The 18465-nt window shown below is 42.7% G+C and overlaps 1 protein-coding gene across 1 annotated transcript in view; it reads right to left on the reverse strand.

The window, feature by feature from the left end:
• Positions 1 to 17644, reverse strand: part of KIAA1549L (KIAA1549 like) — a gene marked incomplete at its 5' end in the record, with an annotated part of 38661 nt that extends 21017 nt beyond the window's left edge. The window contains 10 exons of the mRNA XM_057384322.1: positions 2960 to 3123; positions 5379 to 5550; positions 6914 to 7065; positions 7986 to 8045; positions 9411 to 9573; positions 10411 to 10544; positions 11570 to 11789; positions 12455 to 12567; positions 13803 to 13949; positions 17309 to 17644. Of these exons, the coding sequence (XP_057240305.1) occupies positions 2960 to 3123; positions 5379 to 5550; positions 6914 to 7065; positions 7986 to 8045; positions 9411 to 9573; positions 10411 to 10544; positions 11570 to 11789; positions 12455 to 12567; positions 13803 to 13949; positions 17309 to 17644 (1661 nt within the window). The remainder of the gene's footprint in view (positions 1 to 2959; positions 3124 to 5378; positions 5551 to 6913; positions 7066 to 7985; positions 8046 to 9410; positions 9574 to 10410; positions 10545 to 11569; positions 11790 to 12454; positions 12568 to 13802; positions 13950 to 17308) is intronic.
• Between the last annotated feature and the right edge of the window lie 821 nt (positions 17645 to 18465).

Below are 18465 nucleotides of genomic sequence, written 5' to 3' on the forward strand. Positions count from 1 at the left end.
ATTTCACCAATTTGAATTCCTGCTTCCTTGAAAGAAAGAGAGAAAATTGAAAGAAAGCTCACAGTCCCTTTTCCCTGCAGCTTTATCCAGACATCCCTGACTGCCGAGGCAATTCAGAACAGCAACGCAACCCCCAAGAGATCCTATAAACAACCCTAAATATGAGAGGTCATTTTATAAACCTCATCTATTCACCCTGCTACAACACAAGAGCCTTGCCATAATTCCCAGGCACAGCAGCAGCTCTGCTGCTCTGCTCCATCACCTCCAGAGGGATTTTAACCCCAAATTTTAACGCCGTTTCCTTGGGCGCTGTGTCCGCTGYGCCCCCGCCCCGCTGCAGGGATGGAGCTGCAGAGAGATGCAGATCTCCACTCCTCACTGCTGCAGGCCGAGCCCAGAAACAGCACAGCCAAAAAGCAAACACACCTGAAATACCAGCAGGCAGCTATGGCATCGTGTTCTCCTTTCCTCCCTGCGCCGTTTGTTGGGGTTYGGAAAAGATCGCAAAATTGTCCCGGTGATTCAACAGCAAAGCTCGGATGAGCAGAGGGAAAACACTCCAAGGGCTGCTGGAGCTACAAATCACTCCAGTGTGACTCCACTTGGAGCAGAGTCAGCATTAATCAGCAATCTCGGGCACTCTGCTCAGCCGTGAAAAACAACAGACTCATTTTCAATGTGACACGGATACGTGCTGGTCAGCTGTTTGTATCCCCAAACTGCACCAAATGTGGCAATAACTGCACCCCTAACACTGGGATTAAAGATAAAACTAAAACTCTTCTTTTTTAAAATTACCTTCTTTCATTAGCCTCCCAAAATATGTTTCTCAGCCTTGTTTTAATTAAAGATGCTGAAAAATCAGGAATGACCAAAGCAGTCCATTCGCAGTCCCACTGCAGGATTTCTCTTTCACAGTCCATATCCCAGCACCACTGCAGGATTTATCTTTCACAGATCATATCCCAGCACAAACTCTCGACCAGACCTGGCAGAACCTTTCTGTTGGAGCCATCATTGTGAAACTAAACGGAAAACAATCTAGTTTTCATTTGGAAACGCATCACTTTTCGGATAATGAATTAAATTAAATGTTACGGAGTCTCAAAATAAACCGGRAAGGGGAAATGCACTCTGGAAGTGAACCTTCTGCACTCCAGCTGCAGTGTGACTGAATCTATAGGAAAAGTTCCTGAAATGAGGGTGGTGGGGGTGCTGGGAGCTCAGATTTTTTTGTTCAGCTCCCATCTGATGGCATTGACAGATGATGCAAATGCAACCTGACTGAACAGGCTTCAACCTGAGCATGGAKCTCACAGCCTGATTCAATCTGATTTCTCAGGAAAAGCAAAAATCCAATTTTGTCTTTCTTTATGAAATGAAAACAATAGACTGAAATATGAAAATATTTTCAAGCTTTTCCGGTTCTGTCACTTTAATCAGCAGTAGGTTGGTTTTGGTGTTTTGGKTTTTTTTTTTTTTAATAGCAACTTTCTTCAGCAGTTCAAAACAATGTATAAATTTAGCCTTATTTCTTTCCTTTAGTTAGGACTAAGATCATATATAAAAAATAACCAAGTGGTGCAGAGCACATGCAACAGCCCCTAATAAAGCATAATCTTCATTTAGAGACTTCAGTGGTGCATCAAATACCACAGCAGTGATATTATATTAATTCATGTGTGTTTGGGATATTTTCTGTTTCACTTTTGTAGATCCAGTCTTAACCCTGGGTGGATAACAGAGGATAAATAGATGAGCACRCTGGAACCAAAATGGAAATGTCTTTTTTTGCATCATTTCTGACATAAATGTCTGGTTTCCAACTGGCACCAGCTGCACCCATCTGCAGCGAACCCAAGATAAGGAGAAAAGAGCTGTCACATGGATCATGCTTCCTTTCAACTCTTCTTTCAATCTGAATTTTTCAGCAGAAGCARCAGAGCTGAAATCTCAATAATACCGCTGTCTGTAGCATTAAGAAACCAAAGAAAAAATTCATCATCTCAATCCCATGCCTGGGGAGAAGAACAAAATCAGCTAAAAGGGCAAAGGAATGGTCTGATTTACACACTCTTGGCTAAAACCCCCAATCTTTGGGTACTCCTGGTCAAGAGCCATTGAACAGCAGCACTGAGAGGACAGACCTTCTCACTGTGGAGGTAAAACAAAAAAAAAAAACCAAAAAAATATTCTGTGACATTTTTCTGTCACAGACAGAGAAACAAACTGGAAATTGATTTGGGGAAAAAAAATCTCATAATTGACGTGGATCAGTAACTTTAGGGAAAACACAATTGCTCGAACCCAGCCAGCAATGTACATAAATAAATTAGAAAGATCAAAACATCTAAAAGAAAAATAGCAGTAGAGGGAAAAAAAAAAATTCAAGAATGTCTATTCTGGATTAGCAGTTTTGGGGGAGAACTTTTCTTAGGGCCTGTGGAGAGTGATAATAGTTTGTATGAGAATAAAATGCTATGTTTTTGGTTGTTTTGAGAAAAAGAAGATTGGAATGTAGAATTGATAATGTAGGTGGTTTATAATTATAAATATTATTAATATTGTACTTTTTGTAAATTTATTAATTTTATGTTGTTGAGTAGATAGTGATAGTTTTACTGACWAATGTAKGTTTGACACAAATGTATGCACTGGTTGCTAAAGYAGATAWAAGAAGCYTGTCCCACARTAAAGTCCTTCTTTCTTTCTGTTTTTTCACSCACTTTTTGTGTGTTTTGTATCTATTCTTTTATGTAGGCTGTCTGGCCAACAGCGMCAAGGGCCAGGTCTGAACTGCTGCCACACCCAGGGCTTCAACCTGGGGGGTTTGAGACCCTACAAAATTGAAGATATGCTGATCCAAATTGTGAGTAACAACCATTTCCATCCCAAACACCCTTCAGCTACATCTGAGAAGCAAATGGGCCTCTGAATCTGGGGCTGGCTCACTCACCTTGGCCCTCTGGGGAAGGTTCATGACGGTGTCGGGTTTGAAGTCGTTCTTGTTCTTCCTGCACAGCACGGCGGTGATGATGATGATGATGACGGTGACCACGGCRATGGGAGCCAGCACCGCTGCGATGATCCACAGGTTGTTTGGGGGGTTCTTCACCACAGCTACCAACAAAAAAAAAGGGCAAACCAACATTGGTAAGCTGCTCTGGGCATGATTCCAGTCACTTCCAGCCTTCAACTTCCTTCGTGTAAAAATTAGCAAATCTAGTTTTCTGCACAAAGAAATACCTTAGGATTACTTTAGTACCAAAAAAATAAAAATAAAAATCAGCAATGCTCAATTCCTAAATGCCTGGACTCTCTTCTCTTAGTTATGTTACCTAAGATGCAAAAGCAGCCATCTGCTCCAAAGTCAAGATAAATGCCATATTAAATATCACTCCAGTGGTTCATTTACAGAAAAAAAAAACCAAAAAGAAAGGTGCAAGTAATGCATCCTCAACTATTTAAAACAAACACAAACCCAGCACAGGTAGCATGTGTGTTAAAAGAACACATATGGAGTTCACATCTGGGGTCAAAGACTGACTGGGCAGCAAGATTAAACTGGCAGAGCTTTTTCAAAAACAGTGATGATAATTCAAATAGTTATGATCAATATCAATAAGGCAATAAGAAAATGGTTCTCTTGTGCTCTAGAAATAATTTTTGTTAGTTAAGGTCAAAGTGAATTCATCATTTTTGAATGAGTGGAAATAATGAGGTTGGAAAGAGCTACTTGCAGATATATTAATAATGGCACCAGGAAAAGGATACATTTCAGAAATGCAGTGATGCACAAACATTTCAGATTCCATTTTATCAGAATAATCTCTCTTAGTATGAACCTTGTTCACACATAAGAGAGCCTCCTTCGACAAATTCCCAGTTCTCCCATTTCATTTCCTTTCTTTCTGGAAAAGCAGACAACCTCCTCGTAACGCTGAATTTTGCTGTGGTGAAATATTTAGTGGACTTCCCCATGCTGTCCCTGTTTATTTTGCTGTGGCACTGGTTTCTGGGGTGGGCAGGCCATTGTGAGAGCACCAGCACAAAGCAGCCRTCCCCATTTCCTGGGGGACAGGCACTTTCAAATGTCATCGAGCTTATGAGCTGTCAGAGGCACTCAGCATCTCCAGGATCAGACTTCACAAACCAAACCAACCAGCTCATTCTGCTGCAGTTATTAACAACTTTCAGCTCTCCAGCTGGAGCCTGAGCCTGTTCTCTTGGTAGGTTTGGGATCTCTTGCAAAGCTGTGGTTTGTTGGGTGATGGAGGAACGGCACCACTGGGGTCAGAGCTTGAGCACAAGAATGTCCAAAAGGYCAGGTTGGAGCCTTTCAGGGTTTCACTTTTCACCAGACTTGCAGAATTCTTAATTACTGACTTTGACATTTAGTTTGGGGATGAAAGGGCTGTGGGGAAGGGGACTGAATCTGAATTTTAACAAAGAGCAGTAACTTTAATTATAGACTGGTGCTCTGGAAGCAGCAAACAATCGTTGAGAAATTTATTCCTTCCAGGGAATGCAGAGGGCACCATGACCTTATGGCTAATAGGACAGACATTTAGGAGTCCTAATTTACATCTTTAATTCGGTTACCAGACTGCAATGTGACCTAAAGTCAACCCATGGCTCATTCAACTGAGTAAGACTGCAGTGGAATTTGAAACAAGCCTTTCATTCTGTTATATCTAAGTCTCTATCCATATTTTGTGTTATTATTCGTCTGCCTTGTCTGACCCAGCTATGAGCTCCCGAGGGGATGTGTCTTTTCTTACCATATTTTGGAACAGAACTTTTCATTCTGCTAGGACAGAAATTATAATGAGCAAAAATGAAATCCACACAAAGYATTTTCTGTGGCAATGCAAAGACACGCTGCGAATAACCGTGTCCAAAAAGAAAGAAACTGAGTTTTTTCCCATAATGAGATATAAAGATGGAATTGCCTCCTACATTTCAAATACTCTACCTTCAGAATCCCAGATACCTCAGGTCATAATTTCAATTTCTGTATATTCTTTCTTACAGTGTTCTGTGCATACTTGGCTGGTATGAAAATCTACAGATAAATGAGGCKATCTGATCAGACCATGGAAATACAAAGTTACATGATGAGCAGTGGATTCCATGATTGCCTAAATACCCACATAAATATAAATCACATCACTGCAAAAAGAGCTAGAAAACTTAATAGCCACCACATTTGATTTTGGGCCAAATTATTTGAATAGCAACTTTGCCCAAGTCATTAATCTGTGGTGTCACTGTCTTGTCAGCTACAAAATTAATTCTGACTTTACAGTTCCATGGTGTTCAGTTCATGGAATAAAACAATGATTTAAGTAYGGAATTTTTGTAAGAACTCTTACGATCAGCTTGCACTTGGATGACATAGCCCAGGGTCAAGGCCATCCGCTGGGAGTCAACCGTACTCAAAATTTTGGCAGCTGCAGTGCCTARCAAAGGCTTCCCGTTGTATAAAGTRTAATATGTCAGTTCAGCTGGCTCCTTGGGTCCTGGGATACGTTGAATTTTCACCATCTTGAAGGGAAAGAAACAAACAAATAAATAAATAAAKAAGGAGAGAARGAGAAATAAACCATGTTGGCATTATCCCACTGCAAAACCTGCCTGGAGCTATTTGAAGGCAATGCCCACAGGAAATTCCTCCTGCAAACATAAGCTCCATGCAAATATTCTCACAGGATCAGAGCTTCTCCCCTTCAGAGCCCAGGCTATTAAGTCAGTCAGTCACAGAATTGGCTGACTTCTTAAAAAAATTTTAAACATCATCTCAAAGTAAAATCCTGCCCTAAGAAAAGCATGCAGTAAAGAGGAAGGGATCAAATGTTTGGACAYTACAGTCCTCTGTAAAGGGGGAATTGTTATAATCTGTCCTAATACTGAAATTGCATATTGCAGTTGAAAAACAGCCTCACATTTCACTTCTGTACTCATCTTTTTTCATCCCAGGCTGATAACAAAGAGAACCATGCTTTTCCCATTTTATTCTGCAGAACATTGTCCATTGTACCTCTACCTTTCCTGACAGTAGAGAAAGTGTCAAACACTTCCAGTGATGAGAAGAAAGACGAGTTTTGTGATTTTTCTCCATTATGTTATGGACTAAAATTTTACAAAGTCAAATATGTTCCTTCTTTTAAATTATTTCAGTGGGAAAGCAAAATGAATTGTGTGGACAAACGGGAAATGTAATAACTTGGGTTTATATCTTATAGCAAACAATTCTTGAAAAACATAATGTTTTTGATTTTTTTTTTTTAAATAACTGATTTTTGAAGATTGAAGAAGAAATCTTTGAATTCCCCATAGTATAAGTTGGCTTAATTGGTGAGAGAACAAAATATTATCATTTCAAAATACTGAATGTGAAATGCTGTAAATAAGAGTAAGATGATTAACAAATTRCTCAGGTCTGAAATCTCTACTTCATAACGTGATCTGGAGCCACATGATTTGATGACTAACCCTGTATTAATAAAGACTTCTTCTTACATTTTTTTCAAACAAAAAGAAAAAACCCAAGTTCTTCCTTTGAGTTACCTAGGCAACTTTTATCATTTAAAAAAAAAAAAAATCTTGGAACTCCTCATTATGCTGAATACGCTAAAATTTGTACTTTGTACCAAACCTCATAGCAACCAGAGAGAAAATATTTATGAACACTGATTAACTAAYGATGATTTCCCAGGGATGACAGGCATGAAAAAAGRAAAAGAAAGATTARCAACGCCATGCATCCTGCCCTCKCYGCTTTGATATTCACGAGAAATGCCRGAATTTTCAGGAATGKTTTTTASAGGAACTGGAGCAGGACACAAACAAAGCACTCTGTGCTTGTGCCAAATGTCACTTTGTGTTGTGACACAGGTCCCTGGAGCACCTGCACGGTGTAGCTGCCCACGGTGGTGGCCCGTTTGAAGCGTCTCCCTTGCTGGTGGGACATCATGAACAGCGGCGCCAAGCGCTGCTCCATCAGCCGGGCAAAGCTCTGGTTGTTCAGCCCCAGCAAAGCCATGTCAACCCCTTGGATGACTGTGGGAAGGGAGAAAAACACGCGTTAGAACATTGGGTGAAATAACACGTGGGCTGTGGGATGGTTTGGGACAGGGAGGTGTGGAGTAACTCGAAAGAAAAATGCCGGGATGCTGCTGGATGCTGAGTAATTCCCGATGGGGATACACCATGCTTCCTCACAGATAATCTCAACCATGTTTCAGAGAGTAAAATTCTCAAAATACCATTTTTTTAATAAAACAAATTACCAAAAGACCCCTCATTTTACCAAAATGGCTCAGGGAAGCATCTACTCTATGATCTTCGGTGTAGAAAGTTAAAACACATTTGGGAGCTGCTGGGTTTATGCTTATTGCCAGATGCTCTTGTAAACTGAGCCAAAGTTCTCCATCCTGAAGATTTGAACTCTGAAGTTAGGATTTTATAAAATCTCAAACAAAATATCTGGTTTGAGAGCACTGAAACCTGAATAAGCATTTCTGAAGTATAAATGAATGCAAGATTTAAAAGACACTGGATTCTAAAGTTCAGAAAAGTGATATGACATGCTGAGCAATTCATACAAGTGTATGGTTTTTTCAGTATTATTTAAAAAAAAGTCTTCTGGGACCACCAGGATCTTTTTAAAATAGAGTTTCCATTGTAATGTCATATTTTAGACAGAAATTGTCAGAGTTTCCATTGTAATACCCCATTGCAGCAAGTGCACARAGGCAATAAATGGAGTATTGCCTTCACAGGGTCCAAACCAGGAGAAGCTGTACCACTCCCTTCAGAGTTTCACAATCCCTGCATAAACTTATGATTAATTTCAAATTTATGAAAAGGTAGAACTGGTACCAAGTCTATTTCATGTCAGAGCCCTCTGCTCTTGCTCTCCTGAGCACTAAAAATTATTACCTGAAGTGCACAGAGGAGGGAARGACATTAAAAAGTACCTGTTATCACCCAGTAGTCTCTAGTTGATTCTGAGACATCAAGGTTTGGATACTCCAAAGCTTTAAAAATAAAAGATTAAATTATGTCTTAATATTCCAACATCCTACRCATTATGTGTCCCAAAACTGGCTAACCAGACAGCAATGAATAAAATTGAGCTAAAACCCAGGAGGAGATCTTGAGCATAATTTTCAGTTACATTTTTTTTTTTCTGTCTGAAAAAGAACACCAAGTGTAAACAGAAGAAGCACTACCATAGAAAATACAACAATATTTCCTGTTGGAATGTAAATAAATAAATATAAATAAATAAAATACTGGCTGGTACAGTCTGGGAGGAGGCCCAGCACTGCCCAGAACCAAGAAGGGTTGGTATGAGGTGTTGTATACACTTCTGCTGCTTCCTTCCCTACAGAAAACCAGATGAGATTCCAGGGTGYTTCTCTGATTAATCCTTATATAACCCAGACCACAGTTTTACCCTAAAATAATATGAAAATACAGCAGGGTCAGACTCCACGTGGATTGGGAGCGAGACTAACAAARCTATGAGAACACCTTGGAGCTCTCTCACTGCACACGTTTTAAGGCATTACTACCATATGTGTCTGCATCTGTGAGAAACTGATATTTGCTGTTTTGATGCCTTTTGTTGCCTCCTCCATCTCCAAAGCGCACCGGGCTGTAAAGCTCAATATGCTGCTAATTCATTCCRCAGCTCAGCATTTGCTCAACAGATTAACACACGGGGAGAACTTAATTCAGAAAACATCCGTGCTCTGCACGCTGATGGGCTGCTATTGAGTCACCTTGATTCTGAATCCCCAAAGTGGCTGGGAATAGTAAACATTGTGAAGGATTTGATTACGCACAGGCGCTGCTTTTCAGGAGCATTTCTGAGCTGTGCGTTTCCACCACAGACTGCGACGGCTCTGGAGGAGCCTACTGGGAAATTACATGCTCCGAGAACAACCTCAATGTTTGTTTGATAAACTGAGACAACTGCCCTGCCACATGAATAAGCATCAAACACTCTTCAAAGRAAACGTTTTGCAGACACACCATCAGTCTGGAGCCGTAAACACCGCGTGTGCGTTGAGTTCATGGGTTTGTGGTRCAGCTGCTGCACTGGGAATAAAACCAACAACTCCAGAATGAAACATGAGCCATTAGCTGTTAAAGGAACACCAACTAAAGACTTTATCAGGTCTGTTCATCGTGTGTGGGGATCAGCAGGGAGCTGCAGTGACACACAAGGCTTGCTGTGTGACAAATGGCTTCCAAAGCTCCTGACTACCAAACCTATGCCTGAATTGCCCTGGGAGAAACACCACAATCCTTTTCCTGTGCAGCAGGACAATCTTGGAGGCCAAACACTAAATTCTGGTGCTGGCTAGTCTTGAYGTTGGGAAGCACATACTTACATTCAGCAATGGTGAGAGGTGGGTAGGTGAGGTAGAAACCCACCAGCTCAGCTGACAGCTGATTAAGAAGGTTGCTGGAAATRGTGCCATTTAGGGTTGTGCTTTGATTTTTCACTACATAAAACAGAGTGACAGCTTGGGAGACATTGGAGGTGTTCAAAATCTGAAAGAGAGACAAAAAAAATAACACGTTGCTGTGGTTCAGCCCAGTTTAAAACAAAACCAGAAAAAAAAAATACTGAACCAGTGCAAAGAAATTAGGGAAATGTTAACCTGAACAATGGATTAGTTACAGCTCATACACCTTGGCTTGTGTGGTACTTTAATCTCGACTTTAGCACTTGCAGAGCTCATGGAGGACAGGAAGAAAAGGCAGGAAAGGYGCAGTCAGGACTGAAAATGTTCTTCCCTGTTTTTACCAGGAAATTTGGGATGTGAGAGGATGCTTATCAGAAAAGTCATCCAGTGCTTGGTGCAGAGAAATTGGTTTGTWTATCTCTTTGTCTTTGCTGYCTTCCCACTGCAGYTCTCTGGATCCATTCCTTTTCCATKTGAAATAAGGGGATATSATGTCCCTTCTGTTCCCATCRTRTGAACTCTGCTCTCCTCCTCACTCGAGCTCTGTGCCAGGCTCCTCCCAAGCCCAAACTGCATTTATGGGACCAATTCTATTTAGGAATTGCTGGCTGAGATCCTCAAACACCAGGAACAAAACCCACATGTTTTCTTGGAAATTCTTGCAATTCATGAAAAGCAACAGCCTTCTATAAATAATGCATTTCTAACTTTTCCTGYAATGTATAAAACAATCTCATTTCAGATGAAAACATAAACTTCCTTCCACAGTGGCTAGCAAAGGCACTGGGTTGGAATACAAATATACCCAGAATAAACAAATACAAAAAATACAAAGAATACAAAAAATACAAAAAATAATAAAAAAAAAAATACAAAAAATAAACAGGGGAGTTTGGAACTGGCAAACCACCCAGCCCTGTACCTGAACAGTTAAGTTGTTGCTGGTGTTTAGGACCTTTCTTTCAGCATCCTGAAATGCTCTCTGGAGCCGCTGTTCCATGGTCTGGACAAATTTGCATGASTGAATATTGTCTGTTTGACCCACAAACTGCAGCTCTGGAAAAGGAAGGTATTARTGTAAGGACAAAATATTCTCAGTCACAGCACCAAGAACAAAAYGATCAATTTACACATTAGGCAGGTGAAAATAATGCCACTTCAGGAAGYGCACTAAATTAGCCTTAATTAAGACAAAATGCAAGAATTAAATTGGGTTATTAGAGCTGATACTCTCCACAAAGAAATGGAGATTATTTCTGCAATGATAGATAAGATGGTGAGGCCAGTTCACTGTGCATGTACGCTCAGAGCCAGGCATTAAGTGAAGTCATCCTAAAAGATGAGCTGCAGTCTTAAATCTTGAAGGTCATTTGGTCCTTCAAAACATRATCTTGATTCTCATTCTGTTTTGCTTTCATTCTAGGAAAAATACACTTGACTTTAACTGCCATAAGTGTGTGCATGTCAACAAATAAGCACACATATAAGAAATAAATATATCTATTTGTGATACAGTCATGTTTCTAATCTGATTGCTCCGGGAGAAACACGCAGGTTATGGCACAGTTGCTGCTCCAGACGATGCCTGATGATTTTTGTTTTTCCCTTTAYACTTCTGTAMCCCTTAGTCCMCATGYTTGTAATTCCTRRAGCTTGATATTCCAGCTYAGTTTAGGAGTTCTGCTGGGCAGAGAGACCAAACATCCTGAGGAAGGGCTCAGTGTGCCCTGTGCTATCTTAAACCYGAGCTCAGCCTTGGGTGAAGCCTCTGTCCAGAACATCTTGTGTAAACTGGGCTCTGGCCTCATCCACAGGGAAATTCATTAAAATAAAGAAACATTACTGCATTTGTGAATTTGGGGAATCCTAGATAGAGATGTTAACTCCTGAAACCTATAAAACTTGTACCCGTGCTGTACACGGGGGTGCATTCTGCCATCAAGTTGTGCACCTGGGATCCCAAATCCCGAGGTAAAACCCTTTTTATCCCCTTAACCATGTCTGTGCCATTATTAAAAACTGGCTTTTCAAGGCAACACAGAGTCCCTGAGCTCTGAGCTGTGATCAGGGGCATCACTCACCCGTTTTCAGCTGGAAGTGGTCGGCTGGAAGGGGCTGCCAGGGCAGTGCCAGGGCMACCACAGCCTGCAGATGTGGCACGTGCTGCCTCATGGCCACCGTGGCGTTGGTGATGCCATAGGCAAGCAGCTTCTCAACGACAGCAGCGGGCGTGAAAACCATCCTCCCCCTCGTGACATAATAACCCACCGTCAGGTTACTCGATTGCTCCAGGATTTCAACCTAAAACACACAGGGAAACATTATTTTTCCATTTTTTTCCATCATTTTTTCATTAATTTTTTTCATTATTTTTTCATTAATTTTTTTCATTATTTTTTCATTCTTTTTTTCCATTATTTTTTTCATTATTTTTTTCCTTATTTTTTCATTATTTTTTCATTATTCTGTTTGCAGTTCAGCCACTGTTTGATGGGGCTTCTCACCCTATGTCACTGCTGGCCAAACAGCGACCAAAAAGAATGGATATAAAAATACACAAAAAGTGGGTGAAAAAACACAAAGAGAAAGAAAGACTTTATTGTGGGACAAGCCTCTTTTATCCACTTTAGCAACCAGAGTATACATTTGTGTCAAACATACATTGGTTAAGAGACAGCTGTTTAATTAGTAATCAGAACATMATTGGTGAGTTTGCAAAAGCTGCAGTATTAGTAATGTTTATAATTTCCAGCCACCTGCGTTATCAATTCTGCATTACAATCTGCTTTTCTCAAGGYTGTGTTATTCCTCCTCCATGTAGGCTGTTAACATCCCTTTCTTTTCCCAAACCTCAGTCATACACAATAATTGGCTGAGTTTCAGAATCAGGGCTTGTGGGGCCACTTTTTTCCCCCACAACCCTATGTGTCCCTTGCAGGGACACGGGTAGAGCCAGGCATGCTTACCTGAGCRCTGACATTCTGGTTGAAAGCTTGTCTCAGCACTTGGTTGAGTCCTTTTCTCACACTCTCCCTGAAGGCGTTGCTGATCATCATCCTCCTCGTGCTCAGAAACAGAACTGTGGAGGAACAGAAGCCACAGGGTGGTTTGAGACATCACCACGCTCCTGTTTGCTCTCTTGAATTGTTTTACATCGGGCTGGCTGTGCAGGGATCATCAAAGCTTGGATCAGCTCCTAAAACAGAACTGCAGGGGCTCAGCAGCTCCTGAGCTCCCTGCTCATCCCATTGCAAAAGACCTTTTTATCCCTATTTCCAGAGCAAGGTCTAACAAATGCAATTTCTTCAATTTTTRCCCCAGTGAGCCATGAGGCCACTCAGTGCCTGGGGCCAGGCTGGCACAGCATTCCCAGGGGACTGAGCCAGGCAGGCTTCACATCTTCCTGGCCAGAGTTACATAAAACACATGGGCTGCTCCACTGCTACGATTATTTTCCATTTAGGAAGCATCTGTAGGCATTCTTTAATAAACTTAGCACTGTCTTCTTTTTCTCTTATAATTTGCTGAAAGAGTTTTATAGCTGCACTTGAATACTTTCATAGACTGTACACAAGCTGCTTCTACGTTCAGAAAGAGCTGCTGTACTCATCACGCTGCTGATGGGGAGAACCAGCTAACAAAGCCTTTAGATCCAAAAGCTGCTCATTTTGCTGTCATGCAAGGTCATAAACTCTTTTCTGTGCCCTTTCTTTGCTGAGATCTCCAAGATAAGGAGTCCATGTGAATCCTGGGTAAGGTTCTCCTCCAGGCCCCTTTAGTTTAGAGTTCTCAGAGTTAAGGAGAAGCTGTCCATGAAAAAACAACCAGAGCCAGAAGCGGCTCTGTTCACCCAGGAAACTCAAAATCCTCCCATTTTGAAGCCTGCAGCTCCAAATGCTAAACCTTATTTTCAAATTAATCTTTAATGATAGAATTAGGTGCTGATATTGGAATAGGATTCGGTATTTGTGTGTAAACAAGGCTGAGGACCAAGGCACTGTTCTCTTCAGCAGCAGAGAGTTTTTACTGCAAAGCAGGGACCAAACCATCCTGTCTCACAGACACAAAGGTGACCCTGCAGTGACCCCTTTGAATTGCAGAGCTCCTGATCTCTTCACTTGACTCATTCCTGTTAAAATCCAAGCCACGAGCACAGCCAATGCCATTTCCATCTAACAGGATGTCAGGTTTGTCAGGGCAGCAGATTAACCATTCCCACCCTAAATTCTCTGCCAACAGTGCATTCCCCACAGCTCAATCCTCACCCTGCACAGACCCAGAGCTCCCTGCAGCCATCCCAGAGRTGACACATACCTGTTTTGAGCATCATGCTGGCAGAGAGGCGGCACTCCAGGGAGGGAGCTGCTGTCATGTTAGCGAAAGCGGCTGCTGCTGTGCTTTCRGGAGGAGCAGGGGTGAATTCCACGGGATAAAGGGGAAGCATAGTTGTTTTCGCTGATGCTGTAATAGATGTCAAAGCTGCTGTCATTGTCAGTGGGTATGGGGTTGGCCTTTTGGTGATGTGTGAGCTCTGGAATTTGTGGGTGTCGGTTTTGTGCCTCGGTGCATGGGCTGTGGGTGTGAGYGTGGACACYGTGACAGTGCTGCTCTTGGGGGTTRTGAGCACAGTTGGAATATCCACAGGTGAGGCTGTCGTGTTTCTTGTTGCAAAAGGAAAATCTGGGTGTGTTCCTACCGATGTTGGGTTGGTGGCAGTGTTATTTTTTGTTAGTGTCAGCATCGGTGTGCTTAGTGCCATCACAGATGGCAAAGGTGTGTTTGCAGTGCCCAGAGAAAAGAAGGAAGAAGCTGGCACTGGTGAAGCTGGAGGTGATTTCCTTGTTAGTGGTTTTGCTTCTGAAGTTTCTACTGTAGGTATTGCACCAGAAGATACTCCAGATAACACTGCAAGAACAGAATGGGTAAAGTTGGTTGTTGACAAAGAAGGAGACTCTGTCTGTGCTGGTGATGCATGGACAGAAGGAATGATGACTGACTGCAGAGCACTGGTGGCAGGGGTTTGCAATGGGATGCCCTCGGGAGCTGGGTTGGRTGTGTTACAGGGAGCTGGACTATGACTTGTGTCCCACAAGTTTTTATCAGCCATAACCTAATAACCAGAGGACTCCAACTGGTTGCCTGCAAATTTTGGAAAATGTCCAGAACCAGCATCTTCTGAGATAAAACTAGAARAGGGTTGAGCCAGAAGGCTTGGTTAGGGGAGAGGGGACCAGGCTGAAGGATTTAAATTGTCAGTGAGCTGAAAAGCCAGCGCTAGTGCTGTGCCTAACTTTTTGGTCAGGAAAGGAACCTTCCCAGCATCACTCATTCGGGGTTCTGGAGAGCTAGGGAGAGCACCTGTAGCATCAACAGGAGGCACAGGTAAATGGAGAGGTGCTTTGCCATGTTTACCCATAGGAACATCTCCAACAGTGAAGAATCAGCAATATTTTTGGCCGTGCTTCCATGTTTTTTTTTTGCAGAGGGGTCAGGTATTGCCAATTCAATAGCAAGGGATGAATATTGAACAGACATTTTCAGAGCAAATGCATCTATGTCAAACTCTGAAATGCTATTCTTTCCAGCAAAGGGTAAATTTGAAATGTTTCGACTRTAGGATGCATATGTATAATTTGCTGAAGGGGTGGAGAAAAGTGGCTGCTTGTCATTTGTGTTAATTTTATTTTGCAGACTTGAAACCTCCCAGTGTGGTTCATGGTACTCATTTTCCAGTGGAAAAGTACTTGGAGCAACTTCTCTTAGTTCAGTTTGGACTGAAGTTTTTACCAAAGGAATACTAATGCCAGCTAGAGACAGCAATGCTTTATTGGTCCATGTGGAAGCTGAAGCTATGACTTCAGGAGGGCTGACAGCATCTAAATTGCTTTCAGAGTCTTCAAAATCCTGGAAGAGCCAGAACCGTGGCCGTCCATCACTGTTGTCATGGAAACAAGTGATGGCAGCATCCCCTATGCTGCAGGCATGACAGAGCTGAGTGGCTTTTYATCAACTGAATGCAAAGTCTGGACAGAGGTTAAATGATTTCAAGCTCTTGGAGATGAATATTCTGCATGTGGAGTCACAAGWGTGGGCAGTCTCATCTTTCTGTCTTCATTTACGGTTACATCTGAACTTTCTGCAGCTGCAGCTAGAGGAGGNGGTTTGGAAAGGCCTATAGTGGAAGTAATTAATGGCATGGCAGACAGATCAAGACCAGCCACAGCCACCTCCAAAACAGCACCTACCATCCTTGATCCTGCAGGAACTGTGCTGGTTTGGATAGCTGGAGAAACTTTGCAAAGCTGAGCTCCACGATGCAGAACATTATCAGCATTAAAATTCACAGACATCTCTGCAGTCCCTCCTCTTGTGAAACACTGCTGAGCTGTCCTTGCAGCAGGAAAACCACCAGGATTTGAGGCTGTTTTCCTGGTGGGTTCCACCAGTCAGGTCCTCCTGTAAAATCTGATCCAGAGGCAGCAGAGGAGGGATTTGCTGCTGCCATTCTGGGACTGTCTGTGCGTGCTGCCCCAGTAAACACCTCGTTTGTCTCAGTTAGCAAGGGACACCTTGGGCTTGCTGGAGAGGAGTGAGTTGCATTGCTAAAGAGAAAATYTGTTTTGCTTCTGAATTCTCATCCTGGCAGCACTGCACTGCGAGCGTGTCTCGCATCTGGAACGAGTGGCACTGGCAGTGCAAGGGGGAACGTGTTCTGCACTGAGCTGCACTCCTCAGCCGGGCTCTGGGAGGATGATGGCACAAAAGGTGCAGGGTTAGAGCCTGTGGGGTGATCAGYCAGTGCTGTGAAAGGCTGGGCATGTTAACTGGCCATGTTAGATGTGGAGAACCTCTGCTTTATCCTGGAAAATGATGATGGTAGAAGAGTGATGCTGCTAATTCCATCAGTCAGTGCTGTGAAAGGCTGGGCATGGCTCACTGGCTGTGTTAGATGTGGAGAACCCACAGGATGGAGGACTGATGTAGAAACCTCTGCTTTATCCTGGAAAATGATGATGGTACAAGAGTGATGCTGCTAATTCCATCAGTCAGTGTTGTGAAAGGCTGAGTATGGCTCACTGGCCGTGTTAGATGTGGAGAACCTCTGCCTTATCCTGGAAAATGATGATGGTACAAGAGTGATGCTGCTAATTCCATCAGTCAGTGCTGTGAAAGGCTGAGCATGGCTCACTGGCCGTGTTAGATGTGGAGAACCTCTGCTTTATCCTGGAAAATGATGATGGTACAAGAGTGATACCGCTAATTCCATCAGTCAGTGCTGCCCTGAATGGCTGAGCAGTTTTACTCCAGTGGAAGAGACATTRTACATACTGTCACCAGGGAACCATGACAGGCTTTGGGGAGTTACTGTCAGGGGAGACTGATGCATTTTTGACCCAGGAATATCAGAACAGACAGGTGGAATAGAGATCCTTTCCAAAGAAGGCCCTCCTCCCACTAATTCTGTGAAATGCACTGTTGTGATTCCCCACACTGGAATTCAATAATCTCAGAGGACTATTCCTGCTTTCACTAACCTGTGAGCTAGCTGAATCTGTGCTGAAGAAACCTTCAGGACCTGCAGACAAAGGCACTTGGATGGGCAGCACAGCTGGTTTAGAAAAGTTAATGGCATGAGGTGACTGAATTACCAATGAGGAGGATGATGATGATGATGATGATGATGATGGAACAGCAGCAAGCATGTCTGATCCCGATGAGCTCTCTTTGGGAATGGAGGGTGTTTTAATGGCTGGGATGGCACTGCTGGCACTTGAATGGTGTGGTGGGCAGTGTGGCAAACATACCAAGCTGGGGCAAACCTGTCAGAGCAGCTGTGTCCTCTGCATCTTGGGGTGACGGCCTCAGTGGGGACTCAGCCGAAACCTCGGCGGGTTCYTGGGGCGCGCTGTGCCCGCTGCCTTGGTACAGAGAGGGTGACAGGAGGTGCATYTGATCCAAAGTCCTGCTGCGTGCGCCAGTCAGCGTCGTTTTTATCATCTGGAGCAAGTCTGCGTTCTCCAAAGTCTGTCCCAGAGAAATGTCAGCKGCTGAGGGAGTCTTGGTTTCTGTGGAAGGCCGTGTTGGTGATAGAATYGATCTCCAGTTAGGAAAAGATCCTGTGGAAGGAGCATCGTTGATATGCTGTTGCCTGATACCTGTAAAATAATAAGCAAAATTAGTATATTCTTCCCTAAAAAACAGAAGAGGAGTTGTTGTCTTGYTGYWACAAATCGCAACATGAAATGCATTWTGYTTAGTAGAACAAGTGAGTTTTTTRRTTATTTTCATAAAATAACAYRAAACCAGTGACAAAMCAAAAYAYGAAACCCAGTGAAAGCTTCCACACAACAGATTTTAAACCCCTCAACCCATTTCATCTGACAGAAGGAYAAGGAAAGCTGCCTAGGCCACACTATTCCAAAATCCTGCTTTTAACAGGAATGTCTCAACACGCCAAAAGACACATTCTTACTTTTGGGCCAATTCTCGAGGTTATCACGAGTCACCCCGTGTCAAAATATTACATGAGAAGATGTGTTTAGAAGAAGTTTAGGCAGGGAATAGGTTCTGACAAGCGAGCTGCAGTGCCTTGGCATGCAGTGTGACACGGGAATGGAGTCAGCTCTGGCTCTGTTCCTGGAGGATGCATCTGGAGGTGCTCGTCCTGCCAGCTCTAATAACACACGCAATTACAGACACAAAAGGGGCAAAATAAAACAGGGATGAACAAGAGGAGAGGGGGGCAAGATCCAAAACAAATTAGGAAATTAAACTCTTTTTTTTTTTGGTATGTGCAGATGTACAACACGTCATTTCAAACACCAGTTCACTCTGCATTCAGCACCACAACGTTCCTAGGCTTTGTTTTCTTGAAATGATTACAGTTATTCTAAAATCACAGCRTGGCAACTCTCACATTTGTACTAATTTAAAGATTAGGATTCACTCAAGGGTAAAATTTAAGGTGGTGGGGTTT

This window comes from Malurus melanocephalus, unplaced genomic scaffold (assembly GCF_030028575.1).
Source record: "Malurus melanocephalus ecotype Western Australia unplaced genomic scaffold, MMel_1.1 scaffold_699, whole genome shotgun sequence".
NCBI lineage: Eukaryota > Metazoa > Chordata > Aves > Passeriformes > Maluridae > Malurus > Malurus melanocephalus.